At 47.0% G+C, this 22,531-nt stretch overlaps 1 protein-coding gene across 1 annotated transcript in view; it reads right to left on the bottom strand.

Annotated features, from left to right (window-relative positions):
• Nucleotides 1-22,531, bottom strand: part of FMR1 (fragile X messenger ribonucleoprotein 1) — an 821,120-nt gene that overhangs the window by 686,673 nt on the left and 111,916 nt on the right. Inside the window, exon 2 of the mRNA XM_069612766.1 lies at nt 4,761-4,813. Within this exon, the coding sequence (XP_069468867.1) occupies nt 4,761-4,813 (53 nt within the window). The remainder of the gene's footprint in view (nt 1-4,760; nt 4,814-22,531) is intronic.

Below are 22,531 nucleotides of genomic sequence, written 5' to 3' on the forward strand. Positions count from 1 at the left end.
TGCCTAGACCTGCAAGGTTAATTCCAGGCATAAAGCTGGCGGCCATGTTAGGAAACCAGGAAGCTATTAATCCTACTGGGTATCCGATCATAACCTATGTAGTGCAGCAATTCAAGAGTGCCAGGCTAAGGACCAACCCTTTAAAGTGTTCTTTTGGGAATCAAAATTTAGCATCTTGCCAGTGATCATGACATTGATAGAGTGCACAGGACAAGAACAAAATCAAGCCTATCCACCCCGCCCAATGTACTTGTGAGAATACCCTTCTACAGGGTAAAGGAGGAAATAATGGGGGAAGCCAGAAGCATACACTTCAGGGACGCCTCAATCCCCCTGACCATGACCTGGCAGCCACCACATTAACGAAGAGGAAGGCCCTGAGAATGGGGGTCACGGAATGGCTGCGAGAGAAGATCCCGTACCGATGGGGGTTCTCTACGGCCCTGATGTTTACCTGGGTAGGCAAATCCTTCTTCATCTGCACCCCAATAGAGGCAGAGAAGCATTTAAACCCAGAGGCAAAGGAGGATAACCCAGACAAAGAATCTCCCTCCAGGGAGGGTTCAACAAGGGACCCCAAACAATTCTGGACACGAGGAGAAAGGCGACGCAAGATCAGGGGGCCCCCCTACTAAAAACAAGTGGAACAACAAAGACTGAGAGGGACTCTACATGGATTACCTGTAACGGCAGCATGCCAAGGGATGAACATGACGGTCATCATAGCTACTGATTCGCCCGCCGCAAGAATGCCAAATTTCACCAAAAGTTAGAAGAGGCTCAACTGCTTCCAAATTAGTCAGTTGCCTCGGCCCTGCCGGATACCCCGTTGGTCTAAGGCTGATCCTGACCTGGTTTTGTTTTGTGTCGGTCAGGAGCCGCGGGAGGGAGTGAGCGGGAGGAGGGGAGTTTCGATAGATCCGGCACGCCAGGAGAATCCGGTAAACTATTCAAGGAATCCTACAAGCAGAATCCACAATCTCCACAGGGAACAAGGAGTACAAATACGCAAACCCACAAAGCTCTTTTCAGATGACGGACAACATTCAAGGACTCACCATGATTACGTGGAACGTACAGGGCCTGAACTCTCCAAGAAAAAGAAAGTCTGTTGAACACAGGCTTCCCAACTCACAACAGACATTGTATGTCTGAAAGAAACGCACCTCCTGATGGCAGACTAGAAGCGGATCAATTTCCAACAGTACCCCAAGCGGTACTATGCCTCATCAGGCCAGAGGAAAAAGGGTCTAGTCATACTGATCAGTCGAGAAGTCCCACTAACGTAAATCATAATTAAGAGAGATCCAGCAAGGAGATACCTCTTGCTTAAGGGGCTTTTGGTCGAGCTTCCGATTACCATAGCAACGATATACTGCCCGAATACTGCACAAGATCGGTTCCTTCACAATATCCTCCCAATGATAAACACCTTCACAGAAGGCCGCCTGCTGATCGGTGGCAACTTCAACCTTACCCCGGAGCCCAATAACGACAAAACACTGCTGCCTACTAGGGAGGATTTTGCACGAACATTAGGGATGGCAGAATTCCTACAGGAAACAGGAACCACAGACGCTTGGAGGCTGGCCAACACAGGGGTCCGAAACTACACATTTTACACTAATGTCCATAAAGGATTCTCGAGGATAGACCTATTGCTAGCATCCAGTGTCCCCTTCCCATGCATAGAGGACATACAAATTGGCCACAGGATAATATCGGACCATGTCCCAGTGATAGCCCGCCTACGCGTGGAGGGCCTGCTGACGCCCCCACAGAGGTCATGGAAACTGCAAGACTATATCCTAGCAGATGGAGCATCCAGCATCGAGCTATCAGAATCTCTCACAAACTTCTTTAAGGAAAACTCAGCCAAAGGCACCTCTGAGGCGATCATCTGGGACGCAATGAAGCCGGTGATCAGAAGTAATCAGAGGGAGAGCAATCAATTGCACGGCAGCACACAGACGACGGCATCAACTACAACTCTCCAAATTGGCGGAAGAAGTCGCGAGATTGGAGGCAAACTTAAAAATCGCCAGACTACAAAAGCAGAAACGGAACTTAAAACAGAAAAGGCAGCCCTTGAAATGCATTTAGCAGATCGGGCGGGTCCATCCAGACCAAACAGCATTCATCCCAGGCTGTAACGCACTGGACAACACCAGACGCACTCTAAACATCATAGAATCTGTGACCAGGACTGAGTGCAAATGTCGATCCTCTCACTTGATGCACACAAAGCATTTGACATGCTAGACTGGGGTTATGTAGAGGAACCCCTAAAACACTTCTGATTTGGCCCCAAGTTCTTGAAATGGACTCTTGCAAACTACTACGTCACTCAAAATGAACGGCACCAAATCGCACAGAATCATGATAACAAGTGGCACCCGACAGGGATGTCTCCTGTGTCCACTTATAGTCGCACTTTCTATGGAGCCACTCCCCTGCAGAATTTGCCAGAACCCATTGGTGCATGGGTTGGAAGTAAAGGGGTAAGCCTATAAAACCGCTTTGTATGCGGATGACATTCTCCTGACCATAACCCAGCCCAAAGACTCCTCGAGAGCCCTCTGGTGAGAATTAGAAGAATTCGGCGAGGTATCCGGGTTCAGTATCAACTTTGCAAAATCGATAGCCCTAGGAATTAATACTCTGAGAAAGCTGGTGGAATACTTAGCAGTCAGATATCCCATCCCATAGGCAAAATCCTCATTAGCTACCCGGCAGTGCAGATCCCGAAGAAAACTTAACGAATATACAAAATAAACTTCCCGCCACTGTTCAAAGAACTACAGAGCGACCTGGCACGCTGGCAAAAACAAGAGCTGTAGTGGATGGGGAGAATCACAGCACTGAAAATGAACTTGGTGCCAAGGCTACTCTATACTGTCTGGCCCTCACGACTCCCATCCCCAAAAAAGAACCTGCAGAAGCTACAAACTACCATATTGAAATATGTCTGGGGTAGGAAAATTCCACGTATAGCTAAAAGAGTTCTGCTCTGGAGCCCGGGGCTGCGAAGCCTGGGGGTACCGGACGCTGCCAGATACTGTCTTGCCGCGCAGCTTTCACCGGCCTTTACATGGAAAGTAAGCACTAATCTACCACGCTGGAGAATACTAGAGTAAGATTGGAGCTGATGCCCATTAGAATCACTTCCACACATCGTGAAACCTAGGGGACCCCCCCCCCCTCACCAAGGCTGGGCCACTTACAGCTACCAAAAACATGGTGGAGAGCTGGAGAAATGGCGGCTCGACAAAGGAACTGTGGGAGCGCAGTGGGCCCACTACCCCCAATCTGGGTAAACCCCAACCTCGTCCGGGAATTTCACCAAATGGCTTCGACAGATGGAAAGCAGAAGACTTGCAGTACATAGCAGACTTCCTCATGACCAGCTCCCCATTAACATTTGAAGCATGCAAAGCTAAATGACAGGTACCAGAAACCAAACAATTGCGCTATACACAGCTTAGACAGTGGCTGTCATACAAACCAATAAAAACACAGGGGATGAGGGAACTAACAGCACTGGAACAAACTAACTATGCAGGCTCTCAGAAGCAAAATATCCACCATATACAGACTTCTAGACAGAGCGGACCCCAGCAAGAAGGAAGCTTACATGCTGAGGTGGGAAAAGGATATAGGCAGAGTATTAGAAATGGAGGAATGGAACCGCATCTGGACACAAATCAACAAGAGTTCAAGGTGCGTCACCAATAAGGAGGGCATGATTAAAGTGTGCTACAGATGGCACTTGACGCTGGAGACCCTGAACAAAAGCAACCCAGCAATCCCCCCCCCGCAATGCTGGAGAGGCTGCTCAACTACAGGCACATTGTTCCACCTGCTATGGTCATGCCCGAAAACCATGCAGTTCTGGAAAGAAATACTGATCCAGGAATAGTCCTATTGGGTGGCACAGGCGACGGCCAATTCCCAGCGACCAGACGACTAACAGAGCTATGTTTGCACCTACCTATAGCAGCGAAAATATCAATAGCAAGACTATGGAAGCATCCTGAGGGCCTGGCAGTCCCCATGTGGTGGACAAAGTGTTGTGACACAGTCGCAGAAAAAATATCCGCCTTCCGTTTCGGAAACAGGAGCAAGTTCTACAAAATGTGGGCCCCCTTTCTGGGCTACGCATAACAATTTCCGGGAGTGGTCAGACAGCCTCCGGCCCTCCGCTGGACAGCAAAATACGACTGACACAGCCAACCCTCTGCTGGTGCACCACTGGACCACCCACTGAACCAGAGACCCTGGAAGAAAGCAGATCTCTGCCCCATAGTTACATTTTGAAACAAGAGACTTAAGTATCACGAGACATGGAGCTTTGCTTTTAAGGCGCCACGGACACTATTCACTATGAAATATTGCGTTCCCCCGCCTCCCCATGTTTTATTATTGTTTGTTTTTGTTTTTATGTGCTCTATATTTCAGTATGATTTGTATGATGTTTATTGATGCACTTATGTTTAAAAAAATTCTAATGAAAAGTTTCCTTGAAAAAACAAAGTGTGCAGCTTAAATAAATGGAATGTTAGACTCTAGTCTCAGTGGATAACATGGGGTTAATGGCATTCCATAGATTATGTATCCAACTTTCAACGAGTACACCAACTAAACTGGCAGAAAACTTCAAATAGTTTGTGAAGGTATATCAATTTGACCGCATCCCGAATTAACCGGATTACATTTAAAACAACTTAATATTGGCAAGTCAACAAAGTTTGTATACTTACTTGTTTTCAAATGCAACTGCAATTGAATCGTCATGTACATCCTTTACAAAGGCCTAGAATATAAGAAATGAAGAGCAATTAGGACCATTTCCCGAAAATGCTCATTACAAACAAAACCTCAACTTTCTTGAAACTGATCAGTAGTAAGCAGCATTCGGAATATTTTAAAAAATATGGGAGAAAGGGAAATAAATGGGCAATTCAATAAATGGGTTGTTACTTCTAGGACATTCACCACAAAACTCTAGCTTTATAAACTACCTCAGTAACCATCAAACCAAATGACACCTACATCAAACAAATACAATTAAAATAAAACAGGTCTAAAGGCAAAGAGGCCGTTTTTAAGAATCTGAAGGAAATGAATCGACAGACCAAAGATGTAATAGAAGTTTCACCTTCATTTCACCTTTTGAGACCTTCCATACAAAACGTTTTTAAAAGTAGCCAATGGTAAAGGTGGGAAGTCATGCAGTCAGCAACAAGAGGGTCTAAACAAACAGCAATGGTGCAACTTTAACCCCAATACTGAGGTAACAGATGAGCCAGTCCTCAACTTTACTATGAACCTCACATAATCAACTAGTAGAGAAATCCAAGAATTGGAAAGATCCGACAAAACCCTCAAACTTCAAAGCAATTGCGCACTGCAAGCAAAACATAAGAAAACCAACCCAGGCAGTGTTTAGTTGTAATGCGCACCAGACACGGAGGTATCAGGGTGCAGCAGATGCAAGAATGCTTTAGGCTTGAGGTTACATGGTTACCTAGATAGCAAGCAAAGTTGTACAGGAGAAGTTACATAATTACATACAAATACAAAAAAAGGAAGCGATTGCAGTTTACATATATCATTCAGTTGAGGTGTATGTGTCCAATAAATACAGGCAAAGGGAATAATCAACACAGTGATACATAGGTTACAAATTAAAGTACATCATAAAAATAAACTTTTGTGTTTTCTATTTACAGAAGAATTAAGAAGGTGGTGAGAGGAAGAGAAGTCAGTCTTGTAGACCGATTAGTGGTCGTTTTCTCTGAGCCATTTCGAAGTGTTATGTTTACATTTCTGAAAGGTTTGGTCTGCTCTTAGGAAGGGCGGGGAGGGAAGAGTTCCAAAGTTGAGCTGATTTGACTGGGAAGCTGCTTCCTCCAGCTTTAGTCAATTTGAATCTCAGTACAACGAGGGAGATAGTGTTAGTGGTCCTGGTGGGACAGCTGGAGATTTTTCTGTTGAATTTCTCAATAAGGTACCTAGGAGCGATGTTGTTCAGGCACTTGTGGATTAACAAGAGGGTTTTAAGTGAAATTCTGTTGCGGGTGGTCAGCCATTTGCTTTGTCTCCTTATATCTGAAATGGGTTCTCTTCTAGCAATACCTTGTGCTGCTCTCAACGCATTATTCTGTAGGATTTGGATCCTGTTGACGATGTACTTGCTCGCGCCCAGGTATAAGGCATTACAGTAGTCCAATCTGGACAGCATTAAAGCTCGGGCTAGAATGGTGCAGCTAATCTTAGAGAGGAACGGTTTACTTGCTCTGATCAGCTTGCATGTGTAAGCTGAGGCGGATGCCATAGCGTTGACCTGTTTAGCAAGTGTGAGGGTGGAGTCAAGGTAGAAACCCAGGGTTTTTACCTCTTTGGCAACTTTAATGATATTGCCATTAATATTAAATGAGGTGTATTTAGAGGGGAGTTTATGAAGGTTGGAAGCAGTCCCTAGGATGATGATCTCAGTTTTGTCATAATTCAGGCATAGTCCATGGACAGCCATCCATACCCGGATGATGATAGATTTTATTTACCAAGGCCAAATCCTTGTCATAATCCCAGGTAAGCGGTATGAGAATCTGGGTGTCATCTGCATAGTTAGTGTAGGTGACACCGATATGGTCCAGATAATCAAAAAAGGGGCTTAGTAAATAAGTTATACAACGTGGGTGAGACACAGGATCCCTGTGGTACCCCACATGTCATAGGAATAGGATCTGCTACTGCTGCTGGCGAGAAGACCCTCAAAGTCCTATTGCTTAGAAAGGACTGAATCCAGGCTATAGCCTCATGAGAGAAGCGGGCTGCAGAGTCAAGGTGATTTCATAGGACCCTGTGATCCACCAAATCAAAGGTGGCCGAGAAATTCAATAAAAGTAGCAGGACAATGGTCCCCCTATCCCCGAGTTAGTCGATCTGTGCTTTGAGGTCGATCAGTGCAGTTTCAGTACCATGTTGGAGCCTGAAGCCAGATTGGCGAACTCCCAGGAGATGATTGGACTCTAGATATTCCTGTATCTGGAGATAGGCCACCCGGCCTAAGATTCTGAGTAAAAAGGGCACTTTCGTGATCGGCCTATAATTCGTGAGTATGGTTGAATCAAGAGATTGTTTTCTGAGGAATGGTAGGACCCAAGACTCCTTTAGGTTGTTGGGGATAGTACCAGTGGTGAAGGAGGCATTGATTAACTTAGTTATGAAGGGAGACAGGTCTCTCGCTGCATCCTTAATAATTTGGGGCGGGCATTTATCTCCTTAACAGTTTGATAGTTTTAGGGTAAGGACAATTTTTTCAGCCTCAAAGATTGAAACTTTCCTGAAGTTGAAACTTTTTAAAAAATGTTTATTATTGACATGTGCATCATACAGTATATCAACAGAAAAGCGTATTCCTGAAGTTGAAATGTTGTTCTGGTTTATTTGGATGTGAAGGAGTGTTGGCCGGTCTATTTGTGTTAGGAATATTAGCCTTTTTGTTGGCAATTTTGGCCTGGAGTGAGGTAACTTTGTTGTTTAAGGCTTGCTGGATATTAGAGCACCAGAGTTTTTCTTTCACACAATTGTCTGGCACTGGAATCAGGGTTTCTAGCTCTTTTTCTTTTAGGCTTACAAAGAGTTCCTTTGAACTTGTGTTGGCTTGGAGGATCCTGTTGTTGTACGTTTCCTTTTTTGTAAGTATTATTTCTTTCTTGTAATGGGACAAGATGTTGGTGAGGTTAGATTTGTTTTCGTCAGAGGGTAGGTGTCTTCAAGGTACTTCACATTTTCTTTTTTCCGCTCTTAGAGTTTTGAGGTATGGAATAAACCACGAGTTTAGGTGGGCTCTGGGTTTTCTCATTTTTAGGGGTGCAATGGTATCTGGAGCTTTGGTCATGGCTTTATTGTTGGTGTCTACTAAGGTAGATGGGTCAGTGGTTTCTGTCAGTGAGGTAAGGGACGGTAGCAGTAGGGCTATGAGCTTGTCGGCCGCAATATTCTTTTTATTCCTTGTTTGGATAGGAGCTGTACTGGGTTATTTTTAGGTGACAGCGTGACTGCTAGTGTGAATGCTAAGTGGTGGTAATCAGTCCATAGCTGGGGGGTAATGGTGGTGATTGAGGCATTACAGTTAAAGTCTGCTACCCAATCTAGGGTTCTCCCTTTGTTGTGGGTGCGTAGAGACACTCTTTGCATGAGGCCAAGTTCCTTCAGCACATTGGAGATAACTAAAGCTTGCTGGTCTTTAGGGTCAAAGAATGCCAAGTTGAGGTCCCCCAGCAGGAGTATTTGGGAGGAGTTGTTTAGATTATCAGATAAGATGGTGAAAATATCTTCCTCGAATGCGCCGATGGGACCTGGAGGTCTGTATAATAGGTGAATTGTAGGTGTCAGATATAGGTATTTTGGCCGTAAGTGATCTACAAGATTTGCCGTCGATAGAGGGGGCTATTCTTGTGTTGAGGTTGGATTTGGCTATGATGTCTATGCCTCCACCAGGAGCATCAACCCTGTCTGCTCTAAGAATATAGTAGTTGTTGGGCACTGCAAGTATGAGGGCAGGACCTGCCGCTGCATGTAGCCATGTTTCTGTTATGGCTAGGAAGTCATAGTCTTCTGCCCTGATTAGATCAGCTATCTCGATGGCATTCGCCACTGGTGATCTGGTGTTAATTAAGGCACCCTTGAGGTCTGGGAGGATTTCTTTTTGTGATAGGTTAGATGAGATGCACTTACTTGCTTCTTCATCAAGTGTTGCAGAGGGATGTTTACTCTGTTTTTTTGTAGTCAGAACAGCCAGAATTGTCTTTAGGCAGGCTATGCAGACATACTTTACTTTGTTCTATATAAGTCTTCGTGGCTGGTGGTTTGTGAAGTCTAGTCAGCCTGGATCGAAGTCTGTTGTTTCTGATTAGTTTGTGGCAAGGTGTTGGTTTTGGGTAAGCCCAAGGTGGGATGATAGTTACCGGGCAGTTGTTGGTTGAGGTTACTGGAGAGGTGGTGATCAGTTTGATATTTCTCGTCTGGTATGAGTTTTTCAGGCACTGTAGTGGATATACCATACTGGGCATTACCGTTTAGATGGGGTAAAGGAGGGGTAAATATCGCATTCATGGTTGTTTGCACGATATGCATCATGGATTGGTAAGTTGCTAGAGTAGTTAGTGGCGTACAATGTGTGCTAGTGGTCAATAACTGTAGTGTATCCACAGCTAGTAGACGATGCTCTGCTGAGATAATCACCTGATAGATAGGTAGATTGCTTGTTTGTTTATTTATAAAATAGGCTACTAATATTAGGATTAGAGAGGAGAGTGGTTCTCTGTGTTTTAATCAGGGTAGGGTTGTGCTATAGAATATTCATGGGACCATGCATTTCTAAGATCAAGAGTATGATCATAATACAGTAGGACAGTGCTCGTGACTAATACGTTCACATATCGCTTCAATAGTAAAAATATTCAAGAGAACATGCGTTTCTGAGGTCAAGAGTGGGCTAATGGTACAGTATGGCAGTGCTCGTGATAGGTTAACAACATTCACACATCGCAGTAGCTAGACTTAGGCAGCCGTGTGCAGTTTGCAGAGTTGTACCTGTGTTCTACATATATCACAGGTCGGAGGATAGACTTTAGAGGGTGTCTCTGTAATATTAGGCAGAGCCAGGCAGATCAGGTAGTTAGGCTTGCAAAGCGGGCCGGGCCATATGCACAATTAGTATGCAAGCGTATACCAGATATCTAACTAGTTGTTAAATAAGGCTATTGGTAGAGAGCGCACATTATCTACCGTGCAGCAAATGTAAGTACAACTTGTGAGCATCAGGCCCCACCTCGGCCAGATCAAAGGTGGCAACTTCAGATCAGTGTTGGAGAAGGCACGTAGTAGAAGGGTCAATCAATTCAGGTACATGGCAGAGTGCAGTTAGGGTCAACGTTAGTGTTAGATTGGGCACATGATGCGTAAAAAGACATATGATACAGATACATACATGGAATAGCTGTTTGAATGTCCTGAAGGGTGCATATAAAAGGTTTAGTGACAAGGAGCATGGAGCGCAATATCAGTGAAACTGACCGCTCGAGGCACCTCCTTTTCAGGTTTGTAGGCAAAGTGAAGGGTGCGCCGGACATATGTCAGGCATGAGTGCGCCTGTTGAAAATAGGGTATTGCCAAAGAGTAGTTGATCCTAAAAAAAATACTCTTCACCAAGAAAAATGTATTCCAAAATGGAAAAAGACACGTTACTAATCATTTGGTAACATCAGATATAACATTTCATGGAATAAACCATTTTCAGCACATTGCATACTTCTGGTTCAATGATGATCAAAGAATGTGCACTGCATCTTTACAGAAATAATCTTTTAAGATGCAAAGATTTTTGCTATTTGCATGCGAACTTCTGATCAACACGTTAGGTTCAAGCCACCATCAAAGCATGTCCTCAATTATGTCCAGAGTAGGAGATCAAGGTTTGTGGCATTGCAGTTCATGAGATGAGTTAGACAAGTCATACACACCAAATTCCTGCAACTTTCCAATATTGCACTGTTCCATTAGCCAAACCACTCAGCATTAAAAAAAAGCAAGCGTTAAATTAGGCTAAAAAGGTTTTGGAACATTCAAGTTGGGGAATTATGGCCTTGTACTGTAAGTAAGTACATTGAATAATTCCCCTGTAGAGAGGGGACAGAAAAGGGTGAAACAAAGAAAATTGAAAGTTTGGTAATACAAGGTTGCCAAAGTGTAGTCCATACAAATGCATTTAAGAAAGCACATTTTTCAAATAGAACTTTGCTGGAGAGAAGTTGGTGAACGGAATTAACCAGGTTACTCACCGTAGTGACCACCTTCCACCTTACTCCTAGTCCATAGTCCCCTTTCATCCATACTTATGGGACATCCCTCCGTCCTGTGGGACGAGACCGGAGCGCTTTGTAAAAGCATCCAAAAATGTCTAGTCCTTCCTCTCTTTCTACGCGGGGCCCAGCAAGCGGCCGTAACCCCGCCCATCTCGGCCCATCAGTCCTTTTCTATCGCCAGGTCAGAGACCTTTTAGCAATAACAGAGGAACCATTATAAGAGGTGATGGCGGGCGGGCGTGCGTATGGAGGAAAGGGGACTATGGACTAGGAGTAAGGTGGTCACTATGGTGAGTAACCTGGTTATACTTCTACGTCCCGTCCCCTTTCCTCCATACTTATGGGAGATTCCCAAGCACTCCTTACAGGAACTATGAGTGGATGGAAAAAAACCCTCACTGAAACAGGTTCTTCAGCACAGCCTGACCAAACTGGGCATCAGCTCTTGAACTCGGGTCTAGACAATAATGTTTACAAAAAGCCGATGGGGAGGCCGAAGTAGCTGCCTTTGCGATGGTCTCCAAGGGGACATATTTCTGAAAGGCAACTGCGGCTGCCTTGCCCCACACCAGGTGTGCATAAATACCTTTAGGAGGCTTCAGCCCTTGAACGGTGTAAGACTCTGTAATGCAGGCCACGATCCATCGGGAGATGGCCGCCTTAGAGGCCTGCTTACCTTGTGGATTACCAAAGATGACGAACAGTTGAGAAGAGCTCCTAAGTTCGGAAGTTCTGTTGAGATAGAACTTAAGAGCCCTTCTAACATTCAGACAGTGTAGAACCCTTTCCGCCTCTGAAGCGGGGTTTGGGAAAAAGACCGGCAAGGAAATAGACTGGTTTAGATGGAACTCAAATCACCTTTGGCAAGAAAGCGGGGTTTGTCCGTAGGACCACCTTATCCTTGTGAAAAGCCAAGAAGGGATGTTCCACTGACAAAGCTTGGAGTTCACTCACGCGCCTTGCCAAAGTGACGGCCACCAAAAAGGACACCTTCCATGAGAGGTGCTTGAGGTCCAACGTGGCCATTGGTTCGAAAGGCTTATGGCACAACGCCGTCAGGACCACATTTAGATCCCACGCCGGATGCAGACTGCGAATCGGAGGATAAAGGCGCATTAAGCCTGCAAAATGTCTCTTAACCACTGGATTAGACAGAGAGTAAGAACATTGGTCCGTAGATAGGTAGGCGCAAACCGCCAAAAGATAAGTTCTACATGACAAAACGTGAACTCCCGACTCTGCTAGGTGAGATACAAAGGAGAGTACCATGTCAATTGTAGCCCGCCTTGGGTCCATCTGCTTGTCTAAACACCAATGACAGAACCTAAGCCATTTGCTTTTGTACTGGGACCTAGTCGAAGGTTTTCTGGCTGCCTGGATAATGCGCATGTTATCCGCGGACAGGCCAAGATGTTCTGAAGACCTGAACTCAGGCACCACGCCGACAAGCTGAGTGATTGTGGGGAGGGGTGCCACAGTTGTTGTTCCCCCTGGTGAAGAAGATCGGGGGTCACCAGTAACCTGATCGGCGGATACACTGGCAGGTGTTGAAGTTCTGAGAACCAAAACCTGGCCGGCCACCACGGGGCAATGAGCAGAAGAGAACAGTTCACAGAGTTCTTCAATTTGCATATCGTCCGATGAACTAGAGGCGGGAAGGCATAAGCCCTCATGTTGTGCCATGGAATTTTGAGAGCATCCCCCAGAGAGGAGGCTCCCAGTCCGTTTCTGGAGGCATACAGAGGAAGCTTCTTGTTTGCCGCCGTAGTGAAGAGGTCCACTTCCGGAGTGCCGCAGTGCAAGAAAATCAATGAGAGGACCTCCGCCTTCAGTTCCCACTCGTAGCGGACTATCGTCCGCCGACTGAGGGCATGTGCCGTGACATTCAGCTGGACCGGAATGTGTACTGCAAGTAGCCAAACACAATGCTGAAACGCCCACTCCCAAATCTGGATGGACAGTTCCACGAGCGGGGGAGACTTGGTGCCCCCTTGCTTGTTGATGTAAAACATCGACACCGCATTGTCCTTGCGAATCCGGACCACCTTGTTGGATATGATCGGTCTGAATGCATTGAGCGCTAGGAAGATCGCCAGGAGCTCCAGATGATTTATGTGGAGGAGCTTGTCCTGAAGCGACCAAAGATCCGAGACCTGAAGAAGATCCAACGTTGCACCCCACCCTAGAAGGAAGGATTCCGTTGTGACCGTTACTGTCGGAGCTGGGTCCTGAAACCCCGCCCACACAGACAGGTTGCTGAGAGACAACCACCAGTCCTGGTCCACTCTCATGGAAGCCGGAATCGTTATCAACTTGGAGTCCGGATCCACAGCCTGAAGCCAAGAACTCCGAAGAGCCATATGAGCCTCATCTTGAGGCGAGCAAGAGGAAGCGCCAAAACGCACAAGGCTATGAGGTCCAGAAGCCTCTGGAACCACTAGGCAGACATGCTCTCCGACTGCGCAAACATCTGACACGTGGCCAACAGATCCGCCATTCTGTCCCCATTCAGGTACACTCTGCAGTCGATCGTGTTCCAGCGAAAACCCAGGAAGATCAAGTCCTGAGAGACAGTCATGGAAGATTTCCGTCAGTTCACCGACAGCCCAAGGTGGAACAGGAGCTGGAGGAGAGACTGAAGATTGCAGGCAGCTTTCATCAGACAAGGGCTGTGCAAGAGCCAGTCCAAATACGGATATACATGGATACCCTGCAAACGAAGATAGGCCACGATCACCGACATCATCTTCATAAAGACACACAGTGCTGAACTTAGGACAAAAGGAAGCACTCAAAACTGGAAATGCTCCTCTCCCACAGAGAAACACAGAGATATCTCCTGTGTGGACCCCAGATTAGAATATGCATGTAGGCATCCTGAAGATCCACCACGCTGAGCCAATCGCCCATCTGCAGGGAAGACTGTATCTGGCCGGGCGTGATCATCTTCAATTTCTCTTGGGGTAGGAAAAGATTTAAATGGAAAGGTCTAGGATGGTGCGCAGGCCAGCCTGGTTGGGTTTGGGCACCGTAAACAGCCAGGAGTAGAAACCCTCCCCTCGCTCCCCAAGAGGAACGGGTTCCACAGCTCTGAGGTCCTGCAGTTTCTGCACCTCGGCTTTTAGGGAGGGCGATCCCGACTGCTGGAAAGGACGGTTGTAGTGTGGGGTTTCCCAGACCCTGCGGACCTCGGCCAAAACGTCCTTCTGCAAGAACAGGTCGGTACGCTCCGAAGGAGACAAGGTGAACACCCCTGAGAACACACCCTCCTGTGGAGCGTGTGCCTCGGGCACTGGAACATCCAATAGGCACATCATATCCAGTACCCGGTCGTGAAAAGCTCTAATAGAGCACGGCTGGTCTTCGCTGTCCTGCTCGCCCTGCGCATCATCCGACAGGCCAGGATCCTGCTGAACCGTGTCAGGCACCGTCTTGTCCACGGAGGAAAATGGGGGCAAGGGCGGAAGGGTTGGTGGAGGAACCGTCGGCAAGGGCGGCGCCAGAAGAACCACTGGTGGAACGGGTGGAGCCGGAGGCGCAGGCAGGCATATCTCCCTAAAAAGACCCTTGAAATACTCTTTCATGTGGTTGGTATGCATGAGCGTCTGAAATTTGCTGAAAAAGGCTTCTTCCGGAGACAGTTTTTGAACTGCCAGAGAAGGCCTCTCATGAGGAGGATAATTTCAGGGACGCAGAGGGGAGGGTTGCCACACAGGCCCATCCCCCGAAGTGTCCACAAAAATCAAAGGTGCCGAACTCACAGGCAACGAGACGTACGTAAGGGGCATCCAGGCGTTCCAATCGTAAACTAGACGAAATTGATGCGTACAAGGAATTTTATGTTCATCCGCGGAACAAACTCCTACACCTGAGGCTGATGGCTTAGTTGTAGGGTGAGCGCCCAAAATGGCCGCCGTGGTGGGAACGGCTGCCATTTTATCACCTATGGGGAGCTGCAGCACATGTTGAAGTGAGGCAGGGGTCCCCCGTCGGTGGGTCACAGGTCTTAATTTTAGCCTTTACATAAGGAACCACCGCCGAGCCGGTACTATGTGGCCTGGAATGTTTCTGCGACATACAAGTGGCCAAACTAGCCTCCACAGGAAGGACCTCGGCACTGCCGATAAAGGAAGAACGTTCACTCCCTTGCCCCCTCCACAGTTCTGGCGTCGCCACAAGAGCGGAAACGGTGAGGAACAACTTTCACCGATAAGGCCTTGGCAGGCCTCTCAGAAATGTTGGCCGCTTTAGCCTCTGAACGAGGGACCTCGGACCCGGGTCCGGTAAAAGCCTTACTAGCGTGGGCCTCCAACATCCGTTCGGTAACACCAAGCCCAGCCGAGGCCTCGGGGCGCGCCCCAGTACTTTTGAGGGAAGCCGATAACAAGGCCTCAGAGCGAGCTCCGGTACCCCATGACTCAGTAGAACAAGGTCTACAGACAGCCCCCACAGGAGGGGCCTCAGAACGTGCTCCGATATCCACAGGCCCCTTACGAAGACCCTTGGAGAAAACTCTGGTACAATTATTAGGCCCAGAAGGCACTTCGGGGCAATCCCCGGTGACAGAGTGATCAATGCTCCTCCCGGCTCGGGAAGAGCCCGGAAAGGTATATCCCGGCCGGGATGCTCTGAAAAGTAAAGAACTTACCTGGCATTTCTTCTTTTCGTCGATAAACGCCCGAAAATGCGAAGGATGAGTACGTCGAAACACCTCCTCCCACCGCTCCAACCGACGTTGAAGTGCCCGGACCGAAAGGGAGTCGCAATAAAAACAGGAGTCCCAACGGTGATCCGGAGCCAAACACTCTAGACAAAGAGGATGAGGATACGCCCTCGCGAAGCATCGGCAACACGATGAACAATCTGGAAAGTCTAGTTTGAACGACAGACTAGTACACGATCGCTAGCGCGAACCAGAGAGGGATCTTCTGAGGATGCAAGTGCGTCCAGTGCCGAACGAGCGGAGAAAAGGACTGATGGGCGATGCACGGGGCGGAGCTGAGATGGGCGGGGTTACGGCCGTGTGCCGGGCCCCGCATAGAAAGAGAGGAAGGACTAAAACATTTTTACATTTTTGGATGCTTTTACAAAGCGCTCCGGTCCCATCCTAGAGGACGGAGGGATGTCCCATAAGTATGGAGGAAAGGGGACGGGACGTAGGAGTATTAGAAATTCAACTGCTGTATAGCATCATTAACTCAAGTTGCATCTACACGTGCACCCACTGGAGACCTTCTCAAATTGATTATGTATTTATGTATAATTATCTATTTTACAGCGTTGGCGATAGCACCCTTTAAATATGGTTAAGTTGTACTTCCCATATAAAGACCACCTTTTTGGGTGGCTCATAAATCGACGCATCTGCACAAAATGTTATGTTTTCCCATACATTCTGCATAGACACATCTTTGCTCACACCTATAGCAATAAATGTTGGACTGATTTGTATCCATCTTTTGCTAGGCTCAACAGTTCAAAAGGAGGCAAAACTATCTGGATTCACATGAAGCAGATTGGCTACCTAATTGGCTACTCTGGTTACTGTGGATACTCTTCCAAGTGGTTTGCAGACTTCGTAAGAGACAACCAGATTGGCGTGTTGCAAAATAGACATTCTGATTGGTTCGGGGGCTTCATAAAAAAAGAAATGCAAACAGCGACTTTGTGGTTTGTTGAAATTTGGCAGGGTCTTGCAGACCCCACACTGAAAAAAACTGCTGAATGTGCATATTGCAGCAGCCTGGACTTCCCCATGACCAGAGCAATAGGAGGCAGATTTGGTCAATATAGGTCAAAAATCAATTAAGTTGCAGACCTAATTGATGGCCAGTGTCCCCCAGAATTTGGGGCTGCAAGTCAATCTGCAGACCAGGATCAGATCTTAGGTCTGCGGGCACAGGTCATAGTAGCCTGAAAACCCACCAGAGCCATGCCAAGTGACCAACGGACCAGTTCTGGTAAGGAGTGGCCGCAGGCTAGAACCAATGGCTGCTTTGGTAGGCTTGCCAGGGTATTGGAAATGGCTGAAGGCCATGTATTGGGAGAAAGTGGCCACTGCCACACTGCCCCATAATGGGGGCAAAATGGTCATTGGGGCTGGCCTGTAACTACTCCTGATGGCTTGCTCGGCCTGTCTCCAGGCAAAGGGCCCACTATCCATGGTCCATTACCCATTAACAAGCAATTGTGGAAAAGTATCAAATAGACTTTGTTGCAGGATAGACTCATTGGCTCCTTTGGGTGGCGAACATGACTTAAGGACGTGTCCAGGACAAAGTGGCCACTGGCTAATGGCCAACGTATTCAATGTCGCCACAGGGAAAACAGTAAAATAACAGTAAAGACCCTCAGGAAACACAAACCGGGTTTAGCCCTAGACCCAGTGTACTTACTGACAACAGAAACAGACAGACGCTTCCACAGTTCGCTCTCCCAGCCCGTCCCTAAAGACACATTATCCCCAGCATATCCACCAGACTTGAAAGAAGTTCAGGACGGCCCAATCACAGACCTCCAAACAATGGGGATTAAAAATGTGAAGACCCTCACCTAGAGTCCCACCCAGGTGAAGGGGAATGATCCTACATAAGCCAGGAAGTACATTCAGACAGGGTAGATTGCAGTAAAAAGTACCATGCGCTCAGAGAAAGTCAGAAATAGAGTGATAAAAGAAAAGAAAGCTTGAGAAGTAGAGGAAGTTGAAGAGGCAGTGGCAACGGAGAGCAAGAGGAAGTGATGAGAGCCGAGAGGAACAAGAAGGAGGTGATAATATCAGGAGCAGAGCATGAACAGAAAGAGGTTGTGGTGGTAGTACAGGATATCAAGGGCAACATCTGGAGGGGAGAGTGAACCAAAGGTGGTGTTAATTTAAAGAAAACGTGGTAAAAAAGGAGGTAAAATAGGGAGAACATCTGAGGCTGAGAGTTGGCCTCCAGTGAACTCAGACACTGGCTGGAGAGGCCCAAAGGCCAGAATGCCAGTCAGGAGGCAAAGATCTTCTCAGAAGATCATCCTGATTATTGTTATTTATTGTGGTGAAAGGCCTCTTTTTGTCTTTTCATTGGTCCTTACCAAACAGCACTTGGTCTTGGCATCCTTCTTGATTCCAGGTATCCTATGTAACAATGCATATGCATAACTCACAAATTGTACTAGTCAAACGAGAATCCCAATCAAGAACAGCTGCTTTTCGTTGATGACATATTTTTGCCCCCAAGCCCACCCCTCCCACTACCCCCAGATTATGTATGTTGGAATATAAAAACAAGGGCTTAAATGCTAACAGGATGATTGCTGCCTTTATGCTGTTAATATTTCTGCGCATATTTTTAGGGGCGGATGTGAAATAAAAGTTACCAGACTGAGCTTCAAGTACTCCAGTCACCACAAGCTCCATCAGTCTGCTGCTGCTGTCAGGCAGATTCCCTGGACAGGACTACGAGTTACCTGTGTATTTGGATGTCAGACAGAAGGAGGCAAGATTTAGGCCTCCTTTTTCAGGCTCCAGTCTTAGATCATTCCATCATATGTAATGAGCCACAGTCAGGTGACTAGCACCCAGCTGTTCCTTATTCTGGTTCTCAGGCATGAATACCTCAACCTCATGTGTGACGTGTCAGGTTGCATAGATCACCGGGCATGCCTATGACCTGAGCAGAGATTAATGTCACAACCACCAGCCTTCTGGTAACTTCCCATATCAGTCAATCGTGACCTTGCTGCATCATCTTGCTCATCATGGCTGTGGTGGTGGCACTTCAGCATGGACAGTGCAAATAAGAGAACCTAAGATATTATTGGCTGTTTTTGTGATTCCGAACAATTTCTTCATATGTATTCCTTTTTACTTCAATTTTGTTGGAATCATTCAATTATCCGTCTATCTACATGCTCTGGGGTTCCAACTGAGCCTCTATTTTCCAACCCTGCATGTAGTGTTCTTCTAAGAATTTGTATTCATGCATGCTAATACGTTAATATTTTTCAGATATAGATTTCACAGATGCACAATACAAAATTAAAAATGTCAATTTGCAATCTACTATGCAGGCATAAAGTCACTCGACTCCTCAGTTCTCCACCTCCACAAGGAACACCATTCGCCAAATATCACTCGCCCTTTGGTAGTGGCGAAGCCAATTTTGAAACCTGATCAATACTACTTTTGTATGCACCGTCATCTGCTTCTTCATCACTCTTGTTCCTTGCTGATTGTTATTGCTATTGCTAAAACATCAGGAACATCTTTTCGGTGCTTACATGCAAACCATTTTGTGGCTCTTTTAGCACCAAAAACACAAAGCAATAAAAGCAGTAATGGAGGCAACGATTGGTGCAACAAGGACAGCCCACATACAGGTCTGATAATTTGAGCAACATGACACTGGATCTTTTTTTTGTTTAATCTTTTTATAAAATTTCACACCAGTACAGCCAGTCATAGGCAGTGAGCAGATAAAACAACAGGAAGCTATATAACATTGTGATTGTGTCTTCAATTCTCGCAGTCAGAAAACCGTCATACTGTGGAATAACAGATAAGCCCACTTACGAGCGCGATAGAAATAAAATATCAATCAAAAAAAAAAAAGCCTACAGCTGCAGTAACTAACCCCCAACTCCCATATCCCACCCAATCCTCTCGCCTAACATCCAGGTACTCGAAGTCCTGGAAAGGAACACATTAGTTCATTACCAGTCATTTGACACTGAAATCTTAGACCAACCCCCAACAGACAAGTAGTTCACATCCATCCCTGACACCCTTGTTTGATGTTCCTCAGCCTACTACCCCAACCCTTGTTCATGCGAGTCGACGCACAATTCGGCCTGGACCACCTAAAGTCACAATATCGACACAGCTTGTGATGGAGATGGGGAGACAGGCGGTCCGGAGTATATTTATTTATTTTATTGTTCCGTTATAACATGCTTAAAACCAACTAGTGGTTTCTAAGCGTGGTATGGGGATTCAAACCAGTGTTGCCCCCGAGCTATCCTTCCTCCTGGAGGACATGGTAGAATATAGACCCCTCAATCAGCCCGCAAACCTCCCACACCCGCCCAAATCAGAAGCTCTCAGAGTTGGTGTGTGCCCCCTCATGGAGCGTGGCCGTATAAGCATTTAAATATTAAAAAGTTCCCAAAAGAGTGAAACCTGTGAGGGACTAGAGAGACGTTTGAAGGTACTGCGTTCCATAGAGCATAGCCTAACTAGCAATGCATTCCATGTAGATTTGATAGGTGGGTTGTCGACTTTCCAATTGAGGATCTGGGCTCTGCTGGCAGCAAAGAGCATATGTATAAGCTTACGCTGTAGGGAGTCCATATGCCAATCTTCCGTCTGAGCCCCACACAGCATCGGGCCGGGTGCAAACTTAATTTCGGCCCTGCCTATGCGTGCGACCTGTCCGTGGACCATGCGCCAGTATGCCCCAATCCGCGGGCAAGACCATAGGATGTGCCCCATAGTGCCCAATCCACCACATTGCCGCCAGCATGTTGGAGAGTGTGCAAGACCCATCCTAAATATCTTGCTGGGTATGTAGTACATCTGTTGAATCATTTTACAGTGAGTCTCCCCATTTTGAATAATGAGCGAGACCAGCCGGTATGGCTTCAAAAAAATTATACAGATCCCCTGGATCGAGCATAACTCTAAGGTCGCCGGACCATTGGGTTGCTAATATGTGGTTACTGCCGACATTATTGGGGGCACAGATAGTATAAAATGTACGTAAGTGTGGATAAGTCGTTGCATTCTGCTCCATTTCAAGTTCGCCCACCGTCAGCGCCGCTTGATGGGACTGATCTGTAGTATGTTTGTGAATCACTGACAGTATTTATTTATTGTTCTCTTGTTAGGCGCTTATACAGCAAGTAAATTCTGTTTCAAAGCGCCAAACAGGAAAAATATTAAATAAAGTGGAGGGAAAAAAGAAAAGGACGAACCTACTATGCCTTGTGAGTATTCAGAAAGCGCAAGTGCAGCAAGGTAGAGGGCAGTGGTGATAAGTGCTGGAGTGTCCGTGCTCGTGGGTGAGGCACAGATGAAGTGCAAGGTATGGTAAGTGCTACACAACCTGGAGCCACGTTGGGTGAAAGTGCGAGCCTCCAGGGCAGAGAGTGTGCCGAGGCAAGTGCTCAAGGAAGACAGAAGCTTTGGCGATTGGGTGAGGGAGGTCAGGGGCCCTGAAGATGCACAAGGGTCCAGGGGACACCAATCACAGCAACTGTGAGAATAGCAGAGAAGAAGGGAAGGAGTAGGTAAAGAGGAAAGTCTTGAGGGGAGGCTGTTCCATAGGAGGGAGCCATCTGAGGAAAGCGATCGACCTTCTGCCCTCTGTTTAGCAAAACGCTTTACAGAGAGTTGGTGCAGAGGAATGTAGAGGTCTAAGGGGAGAGTATTTAGTAAGAGAGAGTTCAAGATTGTGTGGTTCCCGGCCCCAATCAGCCTTGTGGATGATCCAGAGGGATTTGAATTTGATCTGTGCAGCGACAGCAAGCCAGTGAAGACTTTTTAGAGCCCTTTTCTGAATTAGCTGGAGGGGTCGCAGAGTGGAAGACGGTATATTCAGGAGGAGGCTATTGGAATATTCAAGCCTAGAGAGAACCAGGTCTCAGGTAACATTGAGCTTCCAGGGGAAAGGGAGAATTCCTTTGAGAAGGAAGAGCTGAAGGTGGGACTTCTTGGCAATGTCCAGAGTGTGAGGGAGGAAGGAGAGAGAGAGAGAGAGAGAGAGAGAGAGAGAGAGAGAGAGAGAGAGAGAGAGAGAGAGAGAGAGAGAGAGAGAGAGAGAGAGAGAGAGAGAGAGAGAGAGGAGTCCAAGATGACTCCAAGGTTACTGACTTCAGAAGAAGGAGCAGGGCGCGGGGGGCCTATGGATGAAGGACATGGTGAAGGGAAGAAGGAGGGAGAAGGGGTCCCAATGGGAGGATCTCAGTTTTACTGCCATTGAGGCAGACATCGTTGGAAGTGCACCAGGACTAGATGGCAGATAGGCAGTCAGGGATGATGAAAGGTGCAAGAGGGTCACCAAGAAGTTTCAAAAAGAGTTGTGTGTCGTTTGCAGAACACTGGAGGTTTGGGGAGAAGGTGGAGATGAGTGCCAGATGAGTGCCAGACGGTGGAGCCCTGCTGAACCGTCTCACCACTTTTCCCGACGACAGAGGAGATCTTCATTCCGACGAGTCTTCTTCCTTTGACTGGTGGAGAGAACCAGTTTGCCCGCCTTTTCGCCTTCCCGGATCATCTCGTGGCCGCCTTGCCTGTGCCAAGCACCCCGGGAACCGGGATACCACATTTTCTCCACTACCGCAAATAAAAGGGTAGTACCTTTTAACCTGAGAACTCCGCGGCTGGTTACTTCCCTGGCAGTGCAACGGCCTTCAGCCTTCCTCCACGTCGAGATCATCTCTTCCTCTGGACGGCGCCACGACTTGCACCCGCTGCCAGGAACAACTGCCCCCGCTGGAGGATCCTCTCCACTTTATAAGGTACTGTGTCCGCCTGGCCTCCCTCGCAACGGTCTGTGTGGAGTGACTCTTAAAGCCTCAACTTACCACTTGGGTTGGCCCTAGGCTGGCTAACTGAACTTTTCTAAACTGAACGGATTCCTTTCTGAACTCTCTGCAAGACTCTCCAAGCCTTTTAA

Source organism: Ambystoma mexicanum, chromosome 5p, assembly GCF_040938575.1.
Source record: "Ambystoma mexicanum isolate Mex_15411 chromosome 5p, UKY_AmexF1_1, whole genome shotgun sequence".
NCBI classification, from domain to species: Eukaryota; Metazoa; Chordata; class Amphibia; order Caudata; family Ambystomatidae; genus Ambystoma; species Ambystoma mexicanum.